This window comes from Molossus molossus, unplaced genomic scaffold (assembly GCF_014108415.1).
Source record: "Molossus molossus isolate mMolMol1 unplaced genomic scaffold, mMolMol1.p scaffold_m16_p_1, whole genome shotgun sequence".
NCBI classification, from domain to species: Eukaryota; Metazoa; Chordata; class Mammalia; order Chiroptera; family Molossidae; genus Molossus; species Molossus molossus.
In genome coordinates this window covers 193,555,703-193,574,306 of record NW_023425344.1, presented here as the reverse complement: position 1 = coordinate 193,574,306, position 18,604 = coordinate 193,555,703, and the positions used below count along the sequence as shown (strand labels likewise).

General features: G+C 39.1%; 1 protein-coding gene across 18 annotated transcripts in view; it reads left to right on the top strand.

The window, feature by feature from the left end:
- The window catches only part of NEDD4 (NEDD4 E3 ubiquitin protein ligase), a 126,218-nt gene that overhangs the window by 82,623 nt on the left and 24,991 nt on the right, over positions 1-18,604 (top strand). For 17 of the 18 annotated variants that reach the window (XM_036262981.1, XM_036262957.1, XM_036262964.1 and 14 more), the window contains 5 exons: positions 729-831; positions 6,320-6,486; positions 9,290-9,407; positions 9,499-9,666; positions 13,122-13,187. In XM_036262981.1, the coding sequence (XP_036118874.1) occupies positions 729-831; positions 6,320-6,486; positions 9,290-9,407; positions 9,499-9,666; positions 13,122-13,187 (622 nt within the window). The remainder of the gene's footprint in view (positions 1-728; positions 832-6,319; positions 6,487-9,289; positions 9,408-9,498; positions 9,667-13,121; positions 13,188-18,604) is intronic. The other variant, XM_036262930.1, reaches the window with a different exon arrangement.

Here is an 18,604-nt window from a genome sequence, read left to right as displayed (position 1 = left end):
TACCTGGTGTGGCTAGGTGAGTATCTTAACAGCACATCTCTGAGGATGCCTTTCCCTATCCCCCAAATTATCCGGCTTTACAGAATACAAAAAATAAGACCTCAAGTTCCCTTGTTTCACCTGGACCTCATCATCTACCAGCGGTGGGGAACCTTTTTTCTGCCAAGGGCCATTTGGATATTTATAACATCATTCAAGGGCCATACGAAATTATCAACTTAAAAATTAGCCTGCTATATCGGGTCAGGCTAATTTGGTGAGGCTGTGATATTAGCTGGTATTGATTTCTCAGGCCTTACAGGGCCCTCCGGCCAGTCGTTCCTCACCTCTGATGTGTATCCTATAACCCAGCCAAACTCTACTTCAGTCATTTCCTTAATTGCATCCTAGGCTTCTCATCTATTTCCTTGTTTTTGCTCCTTTCTTCACTCACATGCCACAGATCAAAATCCTCCCCCATTTTCGAGTCCCAACTCAAGTGCCAACTTCTCTTTCAGACCCTCTCTGATCTTTCACTTAAACTCCCCAAGTATCTTACTTATCTCATAACATTGATGCATGTACGCTCGGTTTGCTCCACCCTTCATTCTTGTTCCTAGATTCCTTCTGCACTGGAGTTTGTCTTTGAGTCTCCTCGAGTAGCTAGTGGGTATTCAATAAACTCTTAGTAAATGGTAATTTTCTTCCTAGTTTTAAAGTTTTGTGAATAATTATTTTCTTTTCTACAGTCACAAATCAAGAGTTAAAGGTTATCTGAGATTAAAAATGACCTATTTACCTAAAACCAGTGGCTCAGAAGAAGATAATGCAGAACAGGCTGAGGAATTAGAGGTGAGATTTTATAAATATTTGATTAAACTAAAAATGAAACACCTGATTTCTAATTTTAGTATACTGTGAAGAAAAAAATAACTTTATACAGTGAAGTTAATATGTGCAATATGAATTATTTACGTGGATATTTATTTATGTTACCCAAGCATGTATTAAACACTTCTTTCTTCTAAAGATATTTCTAGAATGAATGGCCATTATTAATAGCATTCTTAAAGGTTAGAAAATACAATGTTTATAAATGAGAGCTTTTATTGTAATTAAGTCATTAATTGTTTCTAGTGTGTCGATTTTCTAAACCATGTCATGTTCCTCTTCATTAAAGTAAGAGCACTTTGTAAGTAAAATACATGGACATTTTGAGGAGGAGACTGCTAATTAGGAACTTTTTTTTTTTTTATCCTCACCTGAGAACATTTTTCCATTTTTGTTCAGATAGAGTGGGAGGGAGAGAAAGGAAGAGAGAGAGAGAGAAACATTAATGTGAAAGGGAGACATCGAGTGGCTGCCTCCCGCATGACCCCAACCAGGGCCAGGGATGAATCACAACCGAGGCACATCCCCTTGGCAGGAATCAAACCCGCGACTCATTGGTCCGTGGGCCAATGCTCTAACCACTGAGCCAAACCGGCCAGGGCAGGAACTTTTAAAAATTAAATGTAATTCCTTTTTCTGTCGTGGTTGGGGAGGGGACTCATAGTAAAACGGGAATGAGAGAGAGAATTCACGTGATCTAACAATAAAAAGCCACATTTATTTGGGGCAAATAGAATTGAACCATTTTCATGGATGACAGCGTAAGAGGAAGTCCAAGTCAAGTGTCTGGGCAGAGAACTGCATGCATCTGGGGTGAGCGGGGAAGAAGCTGAGAGCCTGTATCTGGAATAGAGTTGGACTGGATTTGGAGAGTGGAATCCTAGTTGCGAGGTCTGCTACGAGCCAGCCTCGTGACTCCGTGAGTCCCCAAACTTCTCGGAACCTCAGGTTCTTCATTTTTAGTGACAGGGTTGGGACACATGAGCACTAGGGTTTCTTCCAGCAGAAAAATTCACCATTTGAAAAGGGGACTAAAAAACCGCCCCTTGAGGTTTCCCTGAGGGTCTGATTAGGTCTCCAGAACTATAACCGGGTTCTACTCACAAACCCACACACCTTGAGAAGAGAAAGAAAGCTCAAGACTAGGCAGTGCTTTTGTAACAGAACTTTCTGGGAATTTTTGTATACACAAATGGGATTTTGCTTTGTGGGTAATCTGAAATAATGGAAAGAACTATTTTTCTCTGAATCATAGAATATAATCAGCCCCTAGTTTGATGGTCAGAAAACTTGGTATCCTTTCTTATGTCTCTGTGCACTTATTTGATTACCTTTTTACCTTTTTAGTTTTTCTCTGATTCATCATATAATAATCAGTTAAAAATTTAAGATATTTATTGGGTCAAAGTTTCTGGCATTTTAGTGCACAGAGTATTTTGCATGATGAGTTCTGTTTGAAATGGAGGATGTCTGCTATAAAGAAAGAAAATTCCTTATTTAGTAACTTAAAAAAAAAATTAACTGCATTTTATTATTTAGCAACCTGCTCTGAGTTCTGCCCACCCACACGTCAGGTACCTTATTCGCGGTTCAGTTTCTGTGGGTAGAGCTGCTTCGCTCCATTTGTGGTCTCCTGTCTCAGTGTTTGACTTCCCTCAGAATGCACCTTATAATTTCAGCAGATGTAAGCGCGTAGGAGTTTATTTATGAAAGGCCCGAGGAATTCAAACACATGAATCTGTGCTGATTTATGTTCTGTGTAGCTAATGACCAGAGCAGTCTTGCCTTTGACATCTAGTTTGTGACGGAATTTACACAATTCTACTACTAAAGAAAACAGTTGTAATCTTCATAAGAGGCTCACTCGAAGGCAGTTAGTATTCCTTAGTAAGATAAAGTATGGCTGTAATCAAGAGTCGTGTAACATTTGATTTTCGTACCCCTCGTAACTTTAGATCTGGGTGTATGTATTTCACAAGACTAACATAGAGTGTTTGTTGTAGCTCTGAAAACTTTATTTCTGACCTTCTTTGCCTCCATCAAATTGTGGGCAGTTGCATCTTAACTTTGAGGTTAGTAATTAAGGAACATTCATTGATACTTAGAAAGGTATTCCTTGAAGAATATTAGCAGATACATGTTTAATAGGAAGGAATTATATGTAAGAAAAGAGAACTCAGTCTTTCCAAACAGTATTAAAATGTACTACTGTACTTTTCCAAACTTGAAATGGGCTTTTTTTAAAAAAGGTTCTTAATTAAATTAGTTTTCCATCTTCTTGGATTTACTTGATAACATAAATTCAATAAGAAGGGCTTTAAGAGATAAATCTTTAAGAAGTGTTTTAATATTTTCTGGTACTGTATTTCTGGCTCTGAATATTTTTATAGTCCTTTAAAAATAGTGAGGACCCTTTTATTAATAAATAGCATTAATTATAGAAAAATAATCAATGATCATATTTAAAAATACTTGTTAGTCCTTTTTTTTAGAGTAAAAGATAAAAATTCAACTCACGCCCTGGCCAGTGTTGCTCAGCGGTTAGAGCGTCGGCCTGTGGTCTAGAGAGACCCGGGTTTGGTTCCCGCTAAGGGCGCGTACCTCGGTTACAGTTTGTCCCCGGCCCTGGTTGGGTCGTGCGGGAGGCAGCCACTCGATGTGTTTCTTTCATGTTGATGTTTCTCTCTCTCTGTCTCTTCCTCTCTCTCCCTCCCACTCTATCTGAACAAAAAAAATGAAAAAATGTCCTCAGGTGAGGATAAAAAAAATTCAACTCACATGCTTTTGAAATTGAAACTGGAGAAATATAATTTATTTCAATATATACAAGACTAATTTTTCGGTTTGTAGATCCTATATTATGATTATTTAAAGAAAAACAAAGGAGAGAGAGAAAAGGAAGGTAAACATAAGTGGAGAGAAAAAATAAGACAGAGGGAAGGAACAGGATGGAGTTTGGGCATTAAAAAAGATAGATGCCGGTTCCCATAGAAGAGGTAAAAAGGAAAGCATAACAAAGAGTAAGAAAGGGAGTCGCTGTTACTTCCCGTCCACATTCCTTTTCCCAGAATAATTCTATCTTCCTCTCTCTCTCCCTCTCATCTGCTGTTCTGCCTCGAGCTAAGACATAGCCGGCCCACTAGAGCTAGCAAGAGCTCAGCCTGGCTGTAGAAACCGCTGCTGCCAAAAGAATGCTTCCCTTCCCAGCTCTTCTCCCTGATCCCTCGTTTTTAGATCCAGTTTTCAATGTAGAAGAATTCTCTTTCATCTTCTAAGCCATCTACTGGCTGGCACACAGTTAACTGGCCTTTAGTGTGGGATCCCCAAATACCTAGGAAAATAAATTCTGTATACTAAGGAAATTGTTTTTTGTCTATTATCATAGTACCAAATGTTGGCTGGTTTGCCTTTTTTGTAAAACTTTGATTTAGTGGTTTCTGCCATGTATAAATTTGGGATTTTGTAATCAAATTTATCAATCTTCTCTTGTATGCGCTAGATTTGGTATTATATACATAATGGCTTTCCCACTCTTAGCATATACTTTTTAAGTCTCCCTGTGACTGTTTAACATTTAAATATTACTCAGTCTGTAACATCCTGGTATGAGGTATGAGGTAGCAATCTAAATCAATTTTTTTCTTATTTTCTAGACAATTTGCCTATTTTCCCACAAATTTGAAAGGTCTTTATCACATACCGAATTCCTGCCATTCTGAGTTTCTTCCTGGACTTTCTGATCGTCTGTGGAGCTGTCTTGGTTCTGCACACTCCGTTGCCACACGGCTTTAGTTCTTATGGTTGATAATGTGTTTTATCTGCTAGGGGTCATCCACATGCTGCTCTTCTTTTATAGAATTTTGCTGATTTTTCTTGCACATTTCTTATATCATTGAACTTGAGAATTCCTGTGCCTTCTTATTTTTAAAAAATCCATCGTGTAGTTTAATTGGAATCTTGGTGACTTTATAAATGAACTTGGGTAGAATTGACACCATTGTGAGATTGAGTCTTCCTAGCCAAGATCAGATTAAGATTTTTTCATTCATTCAGGACTTTCTTTCTGTTCCTATAGGAGAATTCTTAAGTTTTCTTCACTAGTTTATTTATGCTTTCCTACCCATTCAAGTATTTAATAGAAGCTTTTACCTACTGCCTCTTCTGTTTTGAGGTTTCAGTATCAAAGAATGTCATTAACTCTTGCTATCCTTTTCAATTAATTCCTTACTCTAACTACCTAGCTTAAGGCTTCATAATATTTATCCCCTCAATAGTCTCAGGAAATTTCCAGAGCCTTCCTGGCACTCAAAACAAGACAGAACTTTCTTTCTTTGGCAGCTTTTTTTTTTTAAAAAAAAAAAGTTATTTATTGACTTGAGAGAGAGAGAGAGAGACTTGTTGTTCCATTTATTAATGCAGTCATTGGTTGTTTTTTGTATGTGCCCTGACAAGGGATTGAACCCACAACCTTGGCATATTGGGACAGCACTTTAACCAACAGACCTACTCAGCCAGAGCTCTTTGGCTGCTTTTTGACTTGACCAAAATGTTTTCCCTTGGTCCAGAGGAGAAAGAGAAAAGTCAGAGTAAAGCATCATGACTTTCAATTACCGAGAGTTCATTGTAGCAATTATTTCTAAATTATTTGCACTTCTCTATCATGTCTCTACATATTTCACCTTCATTTAATACTATTTTTTCAGGTCTCAGAGAATTATTGATTTTCACCCTATACAAGGTGCTTTCTCTATGGGAAGGCAATGCCCAATGTAACATGATTCCTGCCCTTCATTCATTTGCTTATAATTTAGAGAATAGGCTAAAGTTACTCTACTTTAAACTATGCTTCTCAGTTTCTCTGTGCTTTCCATTATTGTTTGCTTTTCTATTAGATGTTTTTATAGTTTTAATTTTTAAAAAATATTTTATTTATTTATTTATTTTTATCCTCACCCGAGGACATTTTTCCATTTTTTGTTCAGATAGAGTGGGAGGAAGGGGGAGAGAGAGAGAGAGAGAGAGAGAAACATCAACATGAAAGGGACACATCAAGTGGTTGCCACCCACGTGGCCCAACCAGGGCCGGAGACAAACTGCAACCAAGGTACATGCCCTTAGCGGGAACCGAACCCAGGTCTCTCTGGACTGCAGGCCGATGCTCTGACCACTGAGACAAACTGGCCAGGGCTCTATTAGATATGTTTTTAAACTTCTTTGAAACATTTAAAAAGTTTCCATCAAACTTTAAATGTTATCATTTTGCAAAAAAAAGGTCTTCATTATCATAAAAATTTTTATGATGGTCTTAAAAGTTGACAGTGTGCTTATTCAGTCTTTCTACAATTTCTGGAACTGGGTATGCTAAATTACTTTTAAATTTTTCTCTAGCATAATTTATAAGGTTAAAAAAATCAAGCATAAAGTTAATTGTTCACATTTTGTTTTTCAGCCTGGCTGGGTTGTTTTGGACCAACCAGATGCTGCTTGCCATTTGCAACAGCAACAAGAACCTTCTCCTCTACCTCCAGGATGGGAAGAGAGACAGGATGTTCTTGGAAGGACCTACTATGTAAACCATGAATCTAGAAGAACGCAGTGGAAAAGACCAACCCCTCAGTATGTGCTGATGGCTTTCACATTTGTAATCTGAATACATTTTGACCACTAATTTTCTTTCTGAAGTCATTTCTCAAGTGGATTCATAATAGTATAGGGATCTATAAACTGTACATGTACCAAGATTTTTATGGCACAGGGCTTAAAAAAATTCTATCTTAGATATTTATTTTTTTAAATAATTTGTTAATATTCAAAATTATGAGTCACAGGTACCACCCTTCTAATTGCTTCTTTTTTTTTATTTTTATTGAATTTTAGAGAGAGGGGAAGGGAGAGGGAGAGAGAGATAGAAACATCGATGAGAGAGAACATCTATTGGCCACCTCCTGCATGCCCCCCACTGGGGATCTGGCCCACAACCTGGGCATGTGCCCTGACTGGGAATCAAACCGGTGACCTCTTGGTGCATGGGTCAACACTCAACCACTGAGCCAGACCAGCTGGGCTCTAATTGCTTCTTTATTTTAATAAACTGTCAGTTATATGTATTTTCAATATTATATAGCCATAAAGGGTACATTTTTCTCTTTAGAATGATTTAGAAAATCTTAAGAGGTTTTTTATAGTTTGTTACTAAAATATAATGTTAAATTTTACCGTATACTATTTAAAAAATATAAAGTATTTATAAAATATATAGGATTTACCCTGGCCAGTTTGACTCAGTGGTTAGAGTGTTGGCCTGTGGACCAAGGGGTCATGGATTTGATTTCTGGTCAAGGGCACATACCTAGGTTGCAGGTTCAATCCTGACCCTGGCCAAGGTTGTACGGGAAGCAACCAATCAATGTGTCTCTCTCACATTGATGTTTCTCTTTCTCTTCTTCCCTCCATCCCTTACATTCTATCTAAAAATCAATGAAAAAATATCCTTAGGTGAGGATTAACAACAACAACCATATATATATATATATATATATATATATATATATATATATATATATATATGGGATTCAGTAACAAGGGTTTTTTTGTTAAATACCCATTTGCCAATCTGGTCAATGTATACGTAATTTCCACCATACACAGATCAAGGACAGAATGACCTTTGAGAATGACCTTCAGCCCGGCTGAAGTGGCTCAGTGGATTGAGCATTGACCCATGGACTGAGAGGTCCCAGTTTGATTCCCGGTCAGGACACATGCCCAGGTTGTGGGCTCAATCCCCAATAGGGGGCGTGCAGAAGACAGCTGCTTGATGTTTCTTTCATTTTCAGCTAGCCAAAATTAAGTATTTGGAGAGAAAAACCTGTCAAAGTTATGTTTTCTCTAGCAATAATACAATAAGAACTGGTTCTCTGACTATCCTTGGCTTATATGTTATTAAATAAATTAACAATAATTTTGTTATTAAATATTTGTAAACGGGTTTTGATCTGATGGTCTAGATATAATAAATGCAAATAGTTAGAACACTATAATAAATGACTGGGCTAATTTAGGAAAGATCAATAGAAAAGGGCAACCCGTCAGCGTGGTGCCCGTGCCTTCCCTAAATCCAAACATGCATTTATTGTACTTTTTCAGACTGGGACCATTACTCTCTATGATCAAAAATAGATAGCATTTAATTGTAACATATTGAGTTTTTAATTGCAGTTCCCTTACAATGTGTTTCATTCTTCCCTCTACATTCATGGGTAGGGAACTCTACTCTTGGCTTAAGATCAATTCTAGAAAATATTGCTGTGTGATTCATGAAGATGTATATACAACTCTTTTTTTTTTTATCCTCACCCGAGGACATTTTTGCATTTTTTTGTACAGATAGAGTGGGAGGGGGAGAGAGGAAGGGAGAGAGAGAGAGAAACATCGATGTGAAGGGACACATCGAGTGGCTGCCACCCGCACGACCAACCAGGGCCGGGGACAAACTGCAACCGAAGTACGTGCCCTTAGCGGGAATCGAACCCGGGTCTCTCCGGACCGCAGGCCGACGCTTTAACCGCTGAGCCAAACTGGCCAGGGCTATATACAACTCTTTAAGCTTCTGTTATATGAACTATCTAGAGCTACTTTAGATTTTACTCTTGTAATTACATGGGAAAATAATATAATGAAATTATTTTGAAACTCTCAGATATTGATTCATTCAACAAGTATATATATATTTTTAATCCTCACCCGAGGATATTTTTCCATTTATCTTCAGATAGAGTGGGAGGGAAAGAGAGGGAGAGAAAGGGAGAGAGAGAGAAACCGATGTGAGAGGGTCGGTGATGAACCACAACTGAGGTACGTGCCCTGGGCCGGAATCGAACCCGTGACTCGTTGGCCCTCAGGCCAATGCTCTACCACGGAGCCAAACTGGCCAGGGCCATTAAACAAATATTTTTGAGTGCCCATACATGTCAGCCACTCTCCCAGGCAAGGCACAGTGATGAACCAAAATATCAAAGTCAGACATATTATGTACACACTTTCACAAAAACTGGAACTCTATAAGGTGCCAATGTGCCTACAACTTAATCTATGCATGTTGAAATAGTCTTTGACCAAAAATAATAAATTCTGATTTTTTTAAATTGATTTTTAGATAGAGAGGAAGGGAGAGGGAGAGATAGAAACATCAATGAGAGAGAACATCGATTGGCTGCCTCATGCATGCCCCCACTGGGGATCGGGCCCACAACCTGGGCATGTGCCCCGATCAGGAATCGAACCAGTGCATGGGTCGATGCTCAACCACTGAGCCATACCAGCCAGGCAACATAAGTATTTTTCAAATGATCACAGACTATTTGACTATCATTTTAACTCTCTTCAGACATAGGTGATAGCTTTTCTGTTTCTAATACAGGGACAACCTGACAGATGCTGAGAATGGTAACATTCAGCTGCAAGCACAGCGTGCATTTACCACCAGGCGGCAGATATCTGAGGAAACAGAAAGTGTTGACAACCGCGAGTCTTCCGAGGTAAAAATAGTGTTCTTTTTTTCATTGATAGACACATATTATAGCAGTAGATTAAAGTATGTGTGGCTTAAGCTTATTCTGTTCGTTTTAGAACTGGGAAATTATAAGAGAAGATGAAGCCGCCACGTATAGCAATCAGGCCTTCTCATCACCTCCACCATCAAATACCTCGGGTGGTCAGACTCACCTTGCAGACGAATTGAATGCCTTACTTGCTATTTGTGGAAATTCAGCGGCTGGCCAGCCAGTTTCCAGCTCAGTAAGACGTTTTTAGACTTTGTTATAGTTTCAGGATTTTGTATTATATATATCAGTCCATTCAGTACCTCACTTTTACATAAAATTTTGCCTTTCCCAGGTTTATTGAGATATAATTAACATATAACATTGTTAGTCCACATGCACAGCATAATGATTTGATATAGGTATATATTGCAAAATGATCAGCACAGTAAGTTTAACATCTATCACCTCACATATTTACAAAAATTTTTTTTCTTATGAGGACAATTTTGTCTTAAATGGCATGTGATAATGTGTCAGGGACTTTGGGACTTTACAGCATGATCATTTTTCAAATATTCCCACTAATGGTATGGAGCGGAGTCTTAGATCATCTAAATGGTCATTGGAGTCCCGTAGTTCATTGTGTCAATCCCCTTAAGCCCAAGACCGCCATGAACACACCCATCATTGAACAAATTGGGTTTATTACTCATTCCAGCAAGGGAGAGCACACACCATGAGCGTCTTGGTAAGAGTAGGTTAGAAAAGACTTAGTGGATTTGGGCCCAGTTCGGGCAATTTGGGGGAGGGTGTAGGAAAGCAGGATCTTGCTTGTGCTCTGGATGTTGTCAGGAAGTCGGGTAATTCTGTGATAGGGTCTTTCAAATCTTATCTACAGCGAGGCTAGAGAAGCGGCACTCAGATTTGCCAGGATAGGGAGATATTTGGTATTTCTGGCTTGGAAAATGTTCAAGTTTTGTCTGCGTTCAAGCGTGATTACAGAGTGGTTTGGTTTTGTCTTGATCGTATCAGTGAGTGCCAGGCCGGGTCCTGGATGGTAGGGGCTGCTTTTCTCCTTCTCGGTTATACCACAGATGTTACCAATGCACACGTGGGAATAAGAGCTGATGTACTTTGACTAAACAAGGAGATAGAGGACATTCTCACTCCACTGCTATAAAAATTGCTGTCGGTAGGGTCCGGAAGTAAGTATTCCAACCTACACTGCCAGAATGCAGTCTTTGCGGCTGGCTCTCTAACCTGTATCATCAAGGGAATTCTTTCAGTGAAAGACAAAGATTGTTCTCTGAGGATGCTGTGGTCATTTCTAGTTGGAGTCCCCCAGCTTTTCATTCAATGAGTAAATATTTATTTAGTGCCGACAATATGCAAGGCACAATGTGCTTCAAGTGTCATTGAAATATAGCCATACCCATATGTTTAAGTGTTGCCTATGGCTGCTTCCACTATACATTGTCAAAGTTGAGTAGTTATAATAGAAAAAAAACAAACAAACAGAAGTTTGCTGATTTTTGTTTCAGCACCTTCTTCAAGAAACTTCAATGTAGTCCTGGCTGGTTTGGCTCAGCGGTTAGAGTGTCCACCTGTGGTCCGAAGGACCCGGGTCCGCTTTCCGCTTAGGGCGCGTACCTCGGTTGCAGTTTGTCCCCGGCCCTGGTTGGTCATGTGGGTGGCGACAACTCGATGTGTCCCTTTTGCATTGATGTTTCTCTCTCTCTCTCTTCCTCTCTCTCCCTCCTACTCTATCTGAACAGAAAATGGAAAAATGTTCTTGGGTGAGGATAAAAAAAAAAGAAACTTCAATGTAGATAATTCTCTGTGAATACTTGTATGAATATCCAAGAACAGGTCTGCCTTCCTGCTCCCTTTCCCTCCTTTCTTCCACCTGTCTATTCTGTGTTTCATTCATTCCTTTTTATTTTTGTCAGGGGAGTGGGAGAGGTCAGTCAAAGACTTAAAGAATAAGCTATATTGATTTACTGGTGATACATCACATAAGATTCTATTCTCTTTTCTCCTGGTTTTTTTTTTTTTCAATTTTAAAAGTAATATATGGCATCCATACAATGAAATACTATTCAGCCATTGAAGAGAACGAGGTGGTTTTGAATGTGTGTGTTGTAGGGAACTATCCCTAAGAGACATCAGTAGGTGAAAACCAGCAAGGTACAGAACAGTGTGTTTGATGTACTATAATTTATGTAAATTATTTAAATGATAGAATAAATATGTGTATGAGATTTGAAGAATAAACAGGAAACTGGTAACATTGCTCAGCTCTGAAGGGAGGAACAGGGTGAGCTGGACATGTATCTTTGGTACCTTTTGAATTTCATAGCATATGTATGTGTTACTTATTCCAAAAAATAATTTATTCTTTTAAAAGTGTTTTCTGGTCGTGGTTAACAATTCAAACAGTCTTGAGGTATATATAATCAAATTTAAATCTTCCATCTTACCTCTAACACATGCTTCCTCGGTTGCTATTAATGGCTTGGCATATATTGTCCTGAGCATTTTCTGTATATTTATAAACATGCATGAGCACACATGTATTTTTATATAATTTTTTAACCTGAGATCATCTCATACACACTTTTTGGTAACTTACTTTTTTCACTTGCTATATCATAGACATTGGACCTTACTCCTTTTAAAACCAACAATAGCAAAAAATCATCAAACTCTGGTGTATTCCAGTGTGCAAATAAACCTTAAGATATTATACCATCTCCCATTGATGGAGGTTAGATTATTTACAGTTCTTTGTTATCATAAACAATAGTACAGTGGATATTCTGAGCTGGTTTATATGTGTATTAAAATTTTGATGTCATTAAATAACAAAACAAAGATATTTTAGATAGTGACAACACTGTGCTTATGGAAACACAAGGAAAGAGCGTTTATGGGATTTCTGGGGAAAAAGTCCTCTGGAATTTCCAGAGGGTGGGTTGAGTTGGGAAGTGCTGGAGCCGCCAGGAAGAGCCAGGTCAGGACGCTCACTAAGCATTGTGCTCTGGGCGTAGATTTTATCCTAGTGACGGTATGAAGTCCCTGAAGGGCTGGACTAGAGAACGAGTGACTGGCTCACACTGTAGAACGCTCTGCGGCTGCAACACGCAGCATGGACAGTGGGTTCAAGGACATCAGACTTGGAGCCGGGAAACATGTTAGGATGTTGCTGCAATAATAACCAAGGTGACAAATGAGGAAACTTAACATTTTAAAACAACATGCTTGAACTAAAGTGGAGAGGGAATGAGGAGAGCTAGTGAGGAGACAGAATGAACAGGGTCTGGCGACGGACCTGGCTCTCAGGGACAGGAGCGGGGGAGCTCGGTGTCTCACTGACATCTGGCTTGGGCCGCTGCTGGACTCCCACGCTGCCCACCAAAGAGAGGAGAGCTGCAGAGGTTTGAGTGGCTGTGAACAGGGAAAAGCCGAATCCAGTTTGGGGCACAGTGAGGGGTATCGGTTAGACATTCAAGAGGAGGTGTGCAGGAGGCAGTCTAGAGTGGGAAGTGGGATCTGAAAGTTGGAGGTATCAGCATGTGGGTGGTGGTAAGAGCACTTCCCGGCCAGCATCTGTTCTTCTGCTCCCTCATACCCAACCCACGATGCTATCTGCCACTCAAAGACAAATTCAAGACCTAAAATTATTATCTTTTTTTTTTTTAATATAAGAATCATTCCAGCAGAAGAGGCAGCTTACAAGCCTACACTTTTGAGGAACAGCCTGCACTTCCTGTGGTGAGTTTTATCCTCTCCCCTCAATCATCAATAAAAATGTAAAATTCAGCAATCTTTTTTTCTTTTTGTGACACTGAGTGTGACCTTTGTCTGCCTAGGCTGTAAGGTATGAGGTGTAGGGGAGAGAAATTGAGCAGGTGGTGCCTTTAAGAACAAAACCGGAAGAACTGTCTCCCACACACTACAATAGCCCATCTCTGCCTGGGGGTGACCTGGGCCTTCTCAGTCGAAGGGCTGTCCTGGCTGGAGGTGGTCTGATGTCGGGAGCACATGGTGCAGGGTTATGGTGTGCAGCTGCCTTGGCTCTGTACGTGGCCCATGGCATACAGCAGCCGTTTCTGCCCCGCACGTAGTGTCACATCAGGGTTCAGTCAGTCAGGTGTGCACTGGTGTCAGCAGGCTCAGTGGCCAGGTTGGGGTTTATTAGTCCTCCCTCCCAACCCCCACCCTTCCTTCCACCCTCACATCCGCCAGGCGGCCAAGGCCTTTCATTCCTCCTGGGGAGCCTTCCCAACCTGGAGGGAGGCGCAGTCTTGGCTGGAGCTTCGATCTTAACTTCATGCCTGGACTGTTGACTCCCTTTTGGTCTCCTGGTCTCCATCCTTTTCCTGACCCAACTCTCATTACTTTGAATTTGTGTGTCCCTTACTGGGTCCCACTTGTTTTTAAAACCAAATGAAGCCCTGGCTGGTTTGGCTCAGCGGTTAGAGCGTCGGCCTGCGGTCCGGAGAGACCCGGGTTCGGTTCCCGCTAAGGGCGCGTACCTCGGTTGCAGTTTGTCCCCGGCCCTGGTTGGTCATGCGGGTGGCAGCCACTCGATGTGTTCCTTTCACATCGATGTTTCTCTCTCTCTCTCTGTTCCTCTCTCTCTCTCCCACTCTACCTGAACAAAAAATGGAAAAATGTCCTCGGGTGAGGATAAAAAAAATAAAAATAAAAATAAATGAAAACTCCCGGGCTTCCAGCCTCTTCAGCCTGCCCTTCTCTTTACCCTGTTCCAGTCTCTGCTCTTTCTTCCAAACAGGCCTTCTGTGTCCTGATTCTCTCCCTCGTCCAGGTCTGTGTCATTCCATTTCCCCACTCGGAATGGCCTCCTCTCTTTTTCCACCAGCCACGTGTGACTTTGAATGGCAGTCCATATATTAATTTTGAAAAATTGGATTGTTTTCACTTTTATGGAAGTTCCAGCAAAGGAATGCAGAGACTCAAAATTCCTCAGCCCAAGAGTGACTCCATCTGTCTAAAAAGGTGCCCTCGCACTGAGACAGACACGGATCCCGTGCTGAGGACGGACAGCACCTGCCTGTGCAGTTGGCCCAGTCAGTATTGACCATCAGCAAGAGGTAGCTGCCACCAAAAGACTGCCACTTCGCTGGCCTCCTGCATTCGACGGGAGCAGAGACTAGTGGTGTATTTCCCACTGCACTGTGTGATGTCCTCTACTCAGAGAAAACGTTGAATTTCTGATTGATGGACAGGCATTCATCCAAGAAACTGTTTCAAGTGCACCGGATGAGTGCAGGAATCTAGAGATGATTTATGTTTTATGTACTGGAAAAGCTATTTTTCTGCCTTTTTTATCTCCATACATCGATTAGGGTGTTTTGTTTGTTTGTTTTTAACATCTTTCTTGAGATGTAATTTATATACCATAAAATCTACTCATTTTTTAAGTACAAACAAATGAGTTTTAGCAAATTTATATAGTTGTGCAAACATCACCACAACTATATAAATCAAGATTAAGAACCCCTTCCATCAACCCCCAAAAAGTTTCCTCAATCCCAACACCTACTTTCAGCCCCAGGTAACCACTTATTTGCTTTCTGTTGCCACAGTTTTGCCTTTTCTAGAAATTTCATATAAGTGAAATCATATAATACTACAGTCTTTTGTGTCTGGCCTCTTTCCCTAATATGATGTTTTTGAGACGTATCCATGTTGTTGCATGTCTCAGTAGTTCTCAATATTCCATTGTGTAGATAATCTGTTACATTTCATTTATCTCATCACCTGATGGTGGACATTCATAAAGCTGGGCAACTTTGAATTCCATTATTTTATAGACTAACCCTGACCATAACTGTCAGCAACGTATGTCCACCTCCTGTGTATCTAGGGAATCTATATCTAGTGAACAGACTAGTGGTGATAGTTTTTATGTATAAGGCACATTAGGGAACTAGGCCAAGCCTTGAAGAGTCTAATCTGGTTCAGAAGACAAAAGGAAGGCCAGACCTGGACTATTTTAAGTAAACCCGGAAATAACCAGACCTCTTTGTTTGTTAGTAATAAACAATGACAAGCAGCACATCCCCAGCTCTTACAGAAAGAAGGCAGGGATATATTCTTACTCGGCACGTATCGGTGATAATTTCTGTAGTTAGACCAGTTGGGTTCAGATTTCAGCTTCATGCTAGCAATGTATCTGTTAAACAATTACTTCAATTGGGTCAATAATAGCAATTATCTCAATAAAATTTGTGTAGAAGTTAAATGACATGGTCTGTGTTGAAGCACTTAGTGTGTTGTTACTACTGTCACGTTTTGTTTTGTTTTCTGAGGAAAATGGATTTTATTGGCTAAAATTGTGGTTAGTAATATCTCTGTAATCCTAAGGAAAGTGGCATCCCATGAATTCTAATGTCTTTATTTTTATTCAATTCAAAATACTTTCTAATTTCCCTTTAACTCCTCTTTGACGCATGGTCTATTTAGTGTATGCTATTTGATTTTTCAAATATTTCAAAAGATTGTCTTGACATCTTTCTGTTATTTACTCCCAATTTAATTCTATTTTAGCAGAGAACATACTTTGTATGCTTTATATCCTTTTAAATGTATTAATTTCTTTTATGATTTAGTTTAGTTGGGCCAACTGGTCAGGTGGATTAATTATCTTGTTCTACTTTTCTATATGCTTACTGATTTTTGAAAGTTTTTTTGGTTTTGGTTTTTTTTATCCTCACGTGAGGACATTTTTTGCATTTATCTACAGATAGAGCGGGAGAGAGGGGGGAAGAGAGAGAGAGAGAAACATTGATGTGAGAGAGACACATCGAGTGGTTGTCACCCACATGACCCCAACTGGGGCTGGGGACAAACTTAGCAGAAACCAAACCCGGGACTCTCTGGTCCGCAGGCCGACGCTATAACTGCTGAGCCAAACTGGCCAGGGCTTAAAAGTTTTGATTGTATACATGCATTTTTATATTTCTCCCTACAATTGTATCAGTTTTTCCTTTATGTACTTTGAAGCACTATTCTTAAGTACATAAACACTTAGGATTGCTATGTCTTTATGATGTCTTGACCCTTTATTATAAAATGACCTTCTCTGTCTTTGATAATATTCTTTATTCAGAAATCGAATTTGACATTAATTTAGCCATTCTGATTAACTTTTAAAATTTTTATTTTTCAATTATAGTTGCCCTTCAATATTATTTTATATTACATTCAGGTGTACAGCATAGTGGTTAGACAAACATCATTTACAAAGTGATCCCCCTCATATTTCAAGTACCAACCTGGCACTATACTTAAATTATTACAATATTATTGACTATATTCCCTATGCTGTACTTTACATCCCATGACTGTTTTATAACTACCAATTTGTACTTCTTAATCCCTTCACCTTTTCCCCCCAGTCCCCCAAACCCTCTCCTTTCTGGCAGCCATCAGTTTGTTTTGTGTATCTATGAGTCTGTTTCTGTTTTGCTTGTTCATTTATTTTGTTCTTTAGATTCCACATGTAAGTGAAAGTATATGGTATATGCTTTTCTCTGCTTTAGCTTATTTCACTTAGCACAAATGGTAAGATTTTATTCTTTTTTATGGCCCAGTAATATTCCATTGTATATATGTACCACTCTGCTTTATCCACCTGTCTATTGATGGTACTTGGGTTGTTTTCATATCTTTACTATTGTAAATACACTGCATGAACATAGGAGTTCTTTTTGAATCAGTGTTTTGGGTCTCTTTGGATATATACTTAGAAGTGGAGTTGCTGGGTCATATGGTAGTTTTGTTTTTAATTTTTTGAGGAACTTCCATACTGTTTTCCACATGGCTATAGCAATTTTTATTCCCATCAACAGGGTTTCTTTTTCTGCACAACCTCATCAATACTTGTTTGTTGATTTATTGATGATAGCCATTCTGATAGGCATGCGGTGACATCTCAGCGTGGTTTTAATTTGCATTTCTCTGATGATTTGTGATGTTGAACATCTTTACATACATTTATTGGCCATCTGTATGTCCCCTTTGGAGAAGTGGCTGTTCAGGACTTCTGCCCATTTTTTAATTGGATTGTTTATTGGGGTGGTTGAGTTGTATGAGTTCTTTATAAATTTTGGATATTAATCCCTTATCAGATGTATGATTGGTGAAAAGCTTCTATTCAATAGGTTCCCTTTGTGTTTTGTCGATGGTTTCCTTTGCTGTGCAAAAACTTCTTAGTTTGATGTAGCCCCATTTGTTTATTTTTTCTTTTGTTTCCCTTGCCCAAGAGATGTAGCAGAAAAAAGTATTGCTACAAGAAATTTTACTGCCTGTGTTTTCTTCTAGGATTTTTATGGTTTCAAGACATTTAAGTCTTTAATCCATTTTCAGTTTATTCTTGTGTATAGTGTAGAAAGATGGTCTAGTTTCATTCTATTACATGTATCTTCCCAATTTTCTCAACATCATTCATTGAATAGACTGTCTTTACCCCATTGTATGTTCTTGCCTCCTTTGTCAAATATTGATTGATCATAAGGTGTGGGTTTATTTCTGGGCTCTCTATTCTGTTCCATTGATCTATATGCCTGTTTTTTTGCTGATACCATACTGTTTTGATTATTATGGCCTTGTAGTATAGTTTGATATCAAGTAACGTGATTTCTCCAAATTTGTTCTTTTGTGGTTTCATATACCTTTTTGGAATATTTGTTCTAGTTTTGTGAGATGTGCCATTGGTGTTTTAATAGGAATTGTGCATTGAATCTATAGATCGCTTTGGGTAGAGTGGACACTTTAATGATGTTAATTCTTCCTAACCATGAACACAGAATATTCTTCAACTTATTTGTATCTTCCTTTTCAGTGTCTTATAATTTTCCAAGTACAAGTCTTTCACATTCTTAGTTAAATTTATTCCTAGGGGTTTTTTTTGTTTGTTTGTTTTTTATGCAACTGTAAATGGGATTGTTTTCCTAATTTCCCTTTCTGATAGTTCATTAATGGTATAAAAAAGTGGAACTTATTTCTGGATATTTATTTTGTGTCCTGCTACTTTACTGAATTCACTTATCAGTTCTCTAGTTTTTTGGTGGACTCTTCAGAGTTCTTCATATACAGTATTATGCCATCTGCAAATAGTGACAGTCTTACTTTTTTCCAATTTGGATGCCTTTCATATTTTC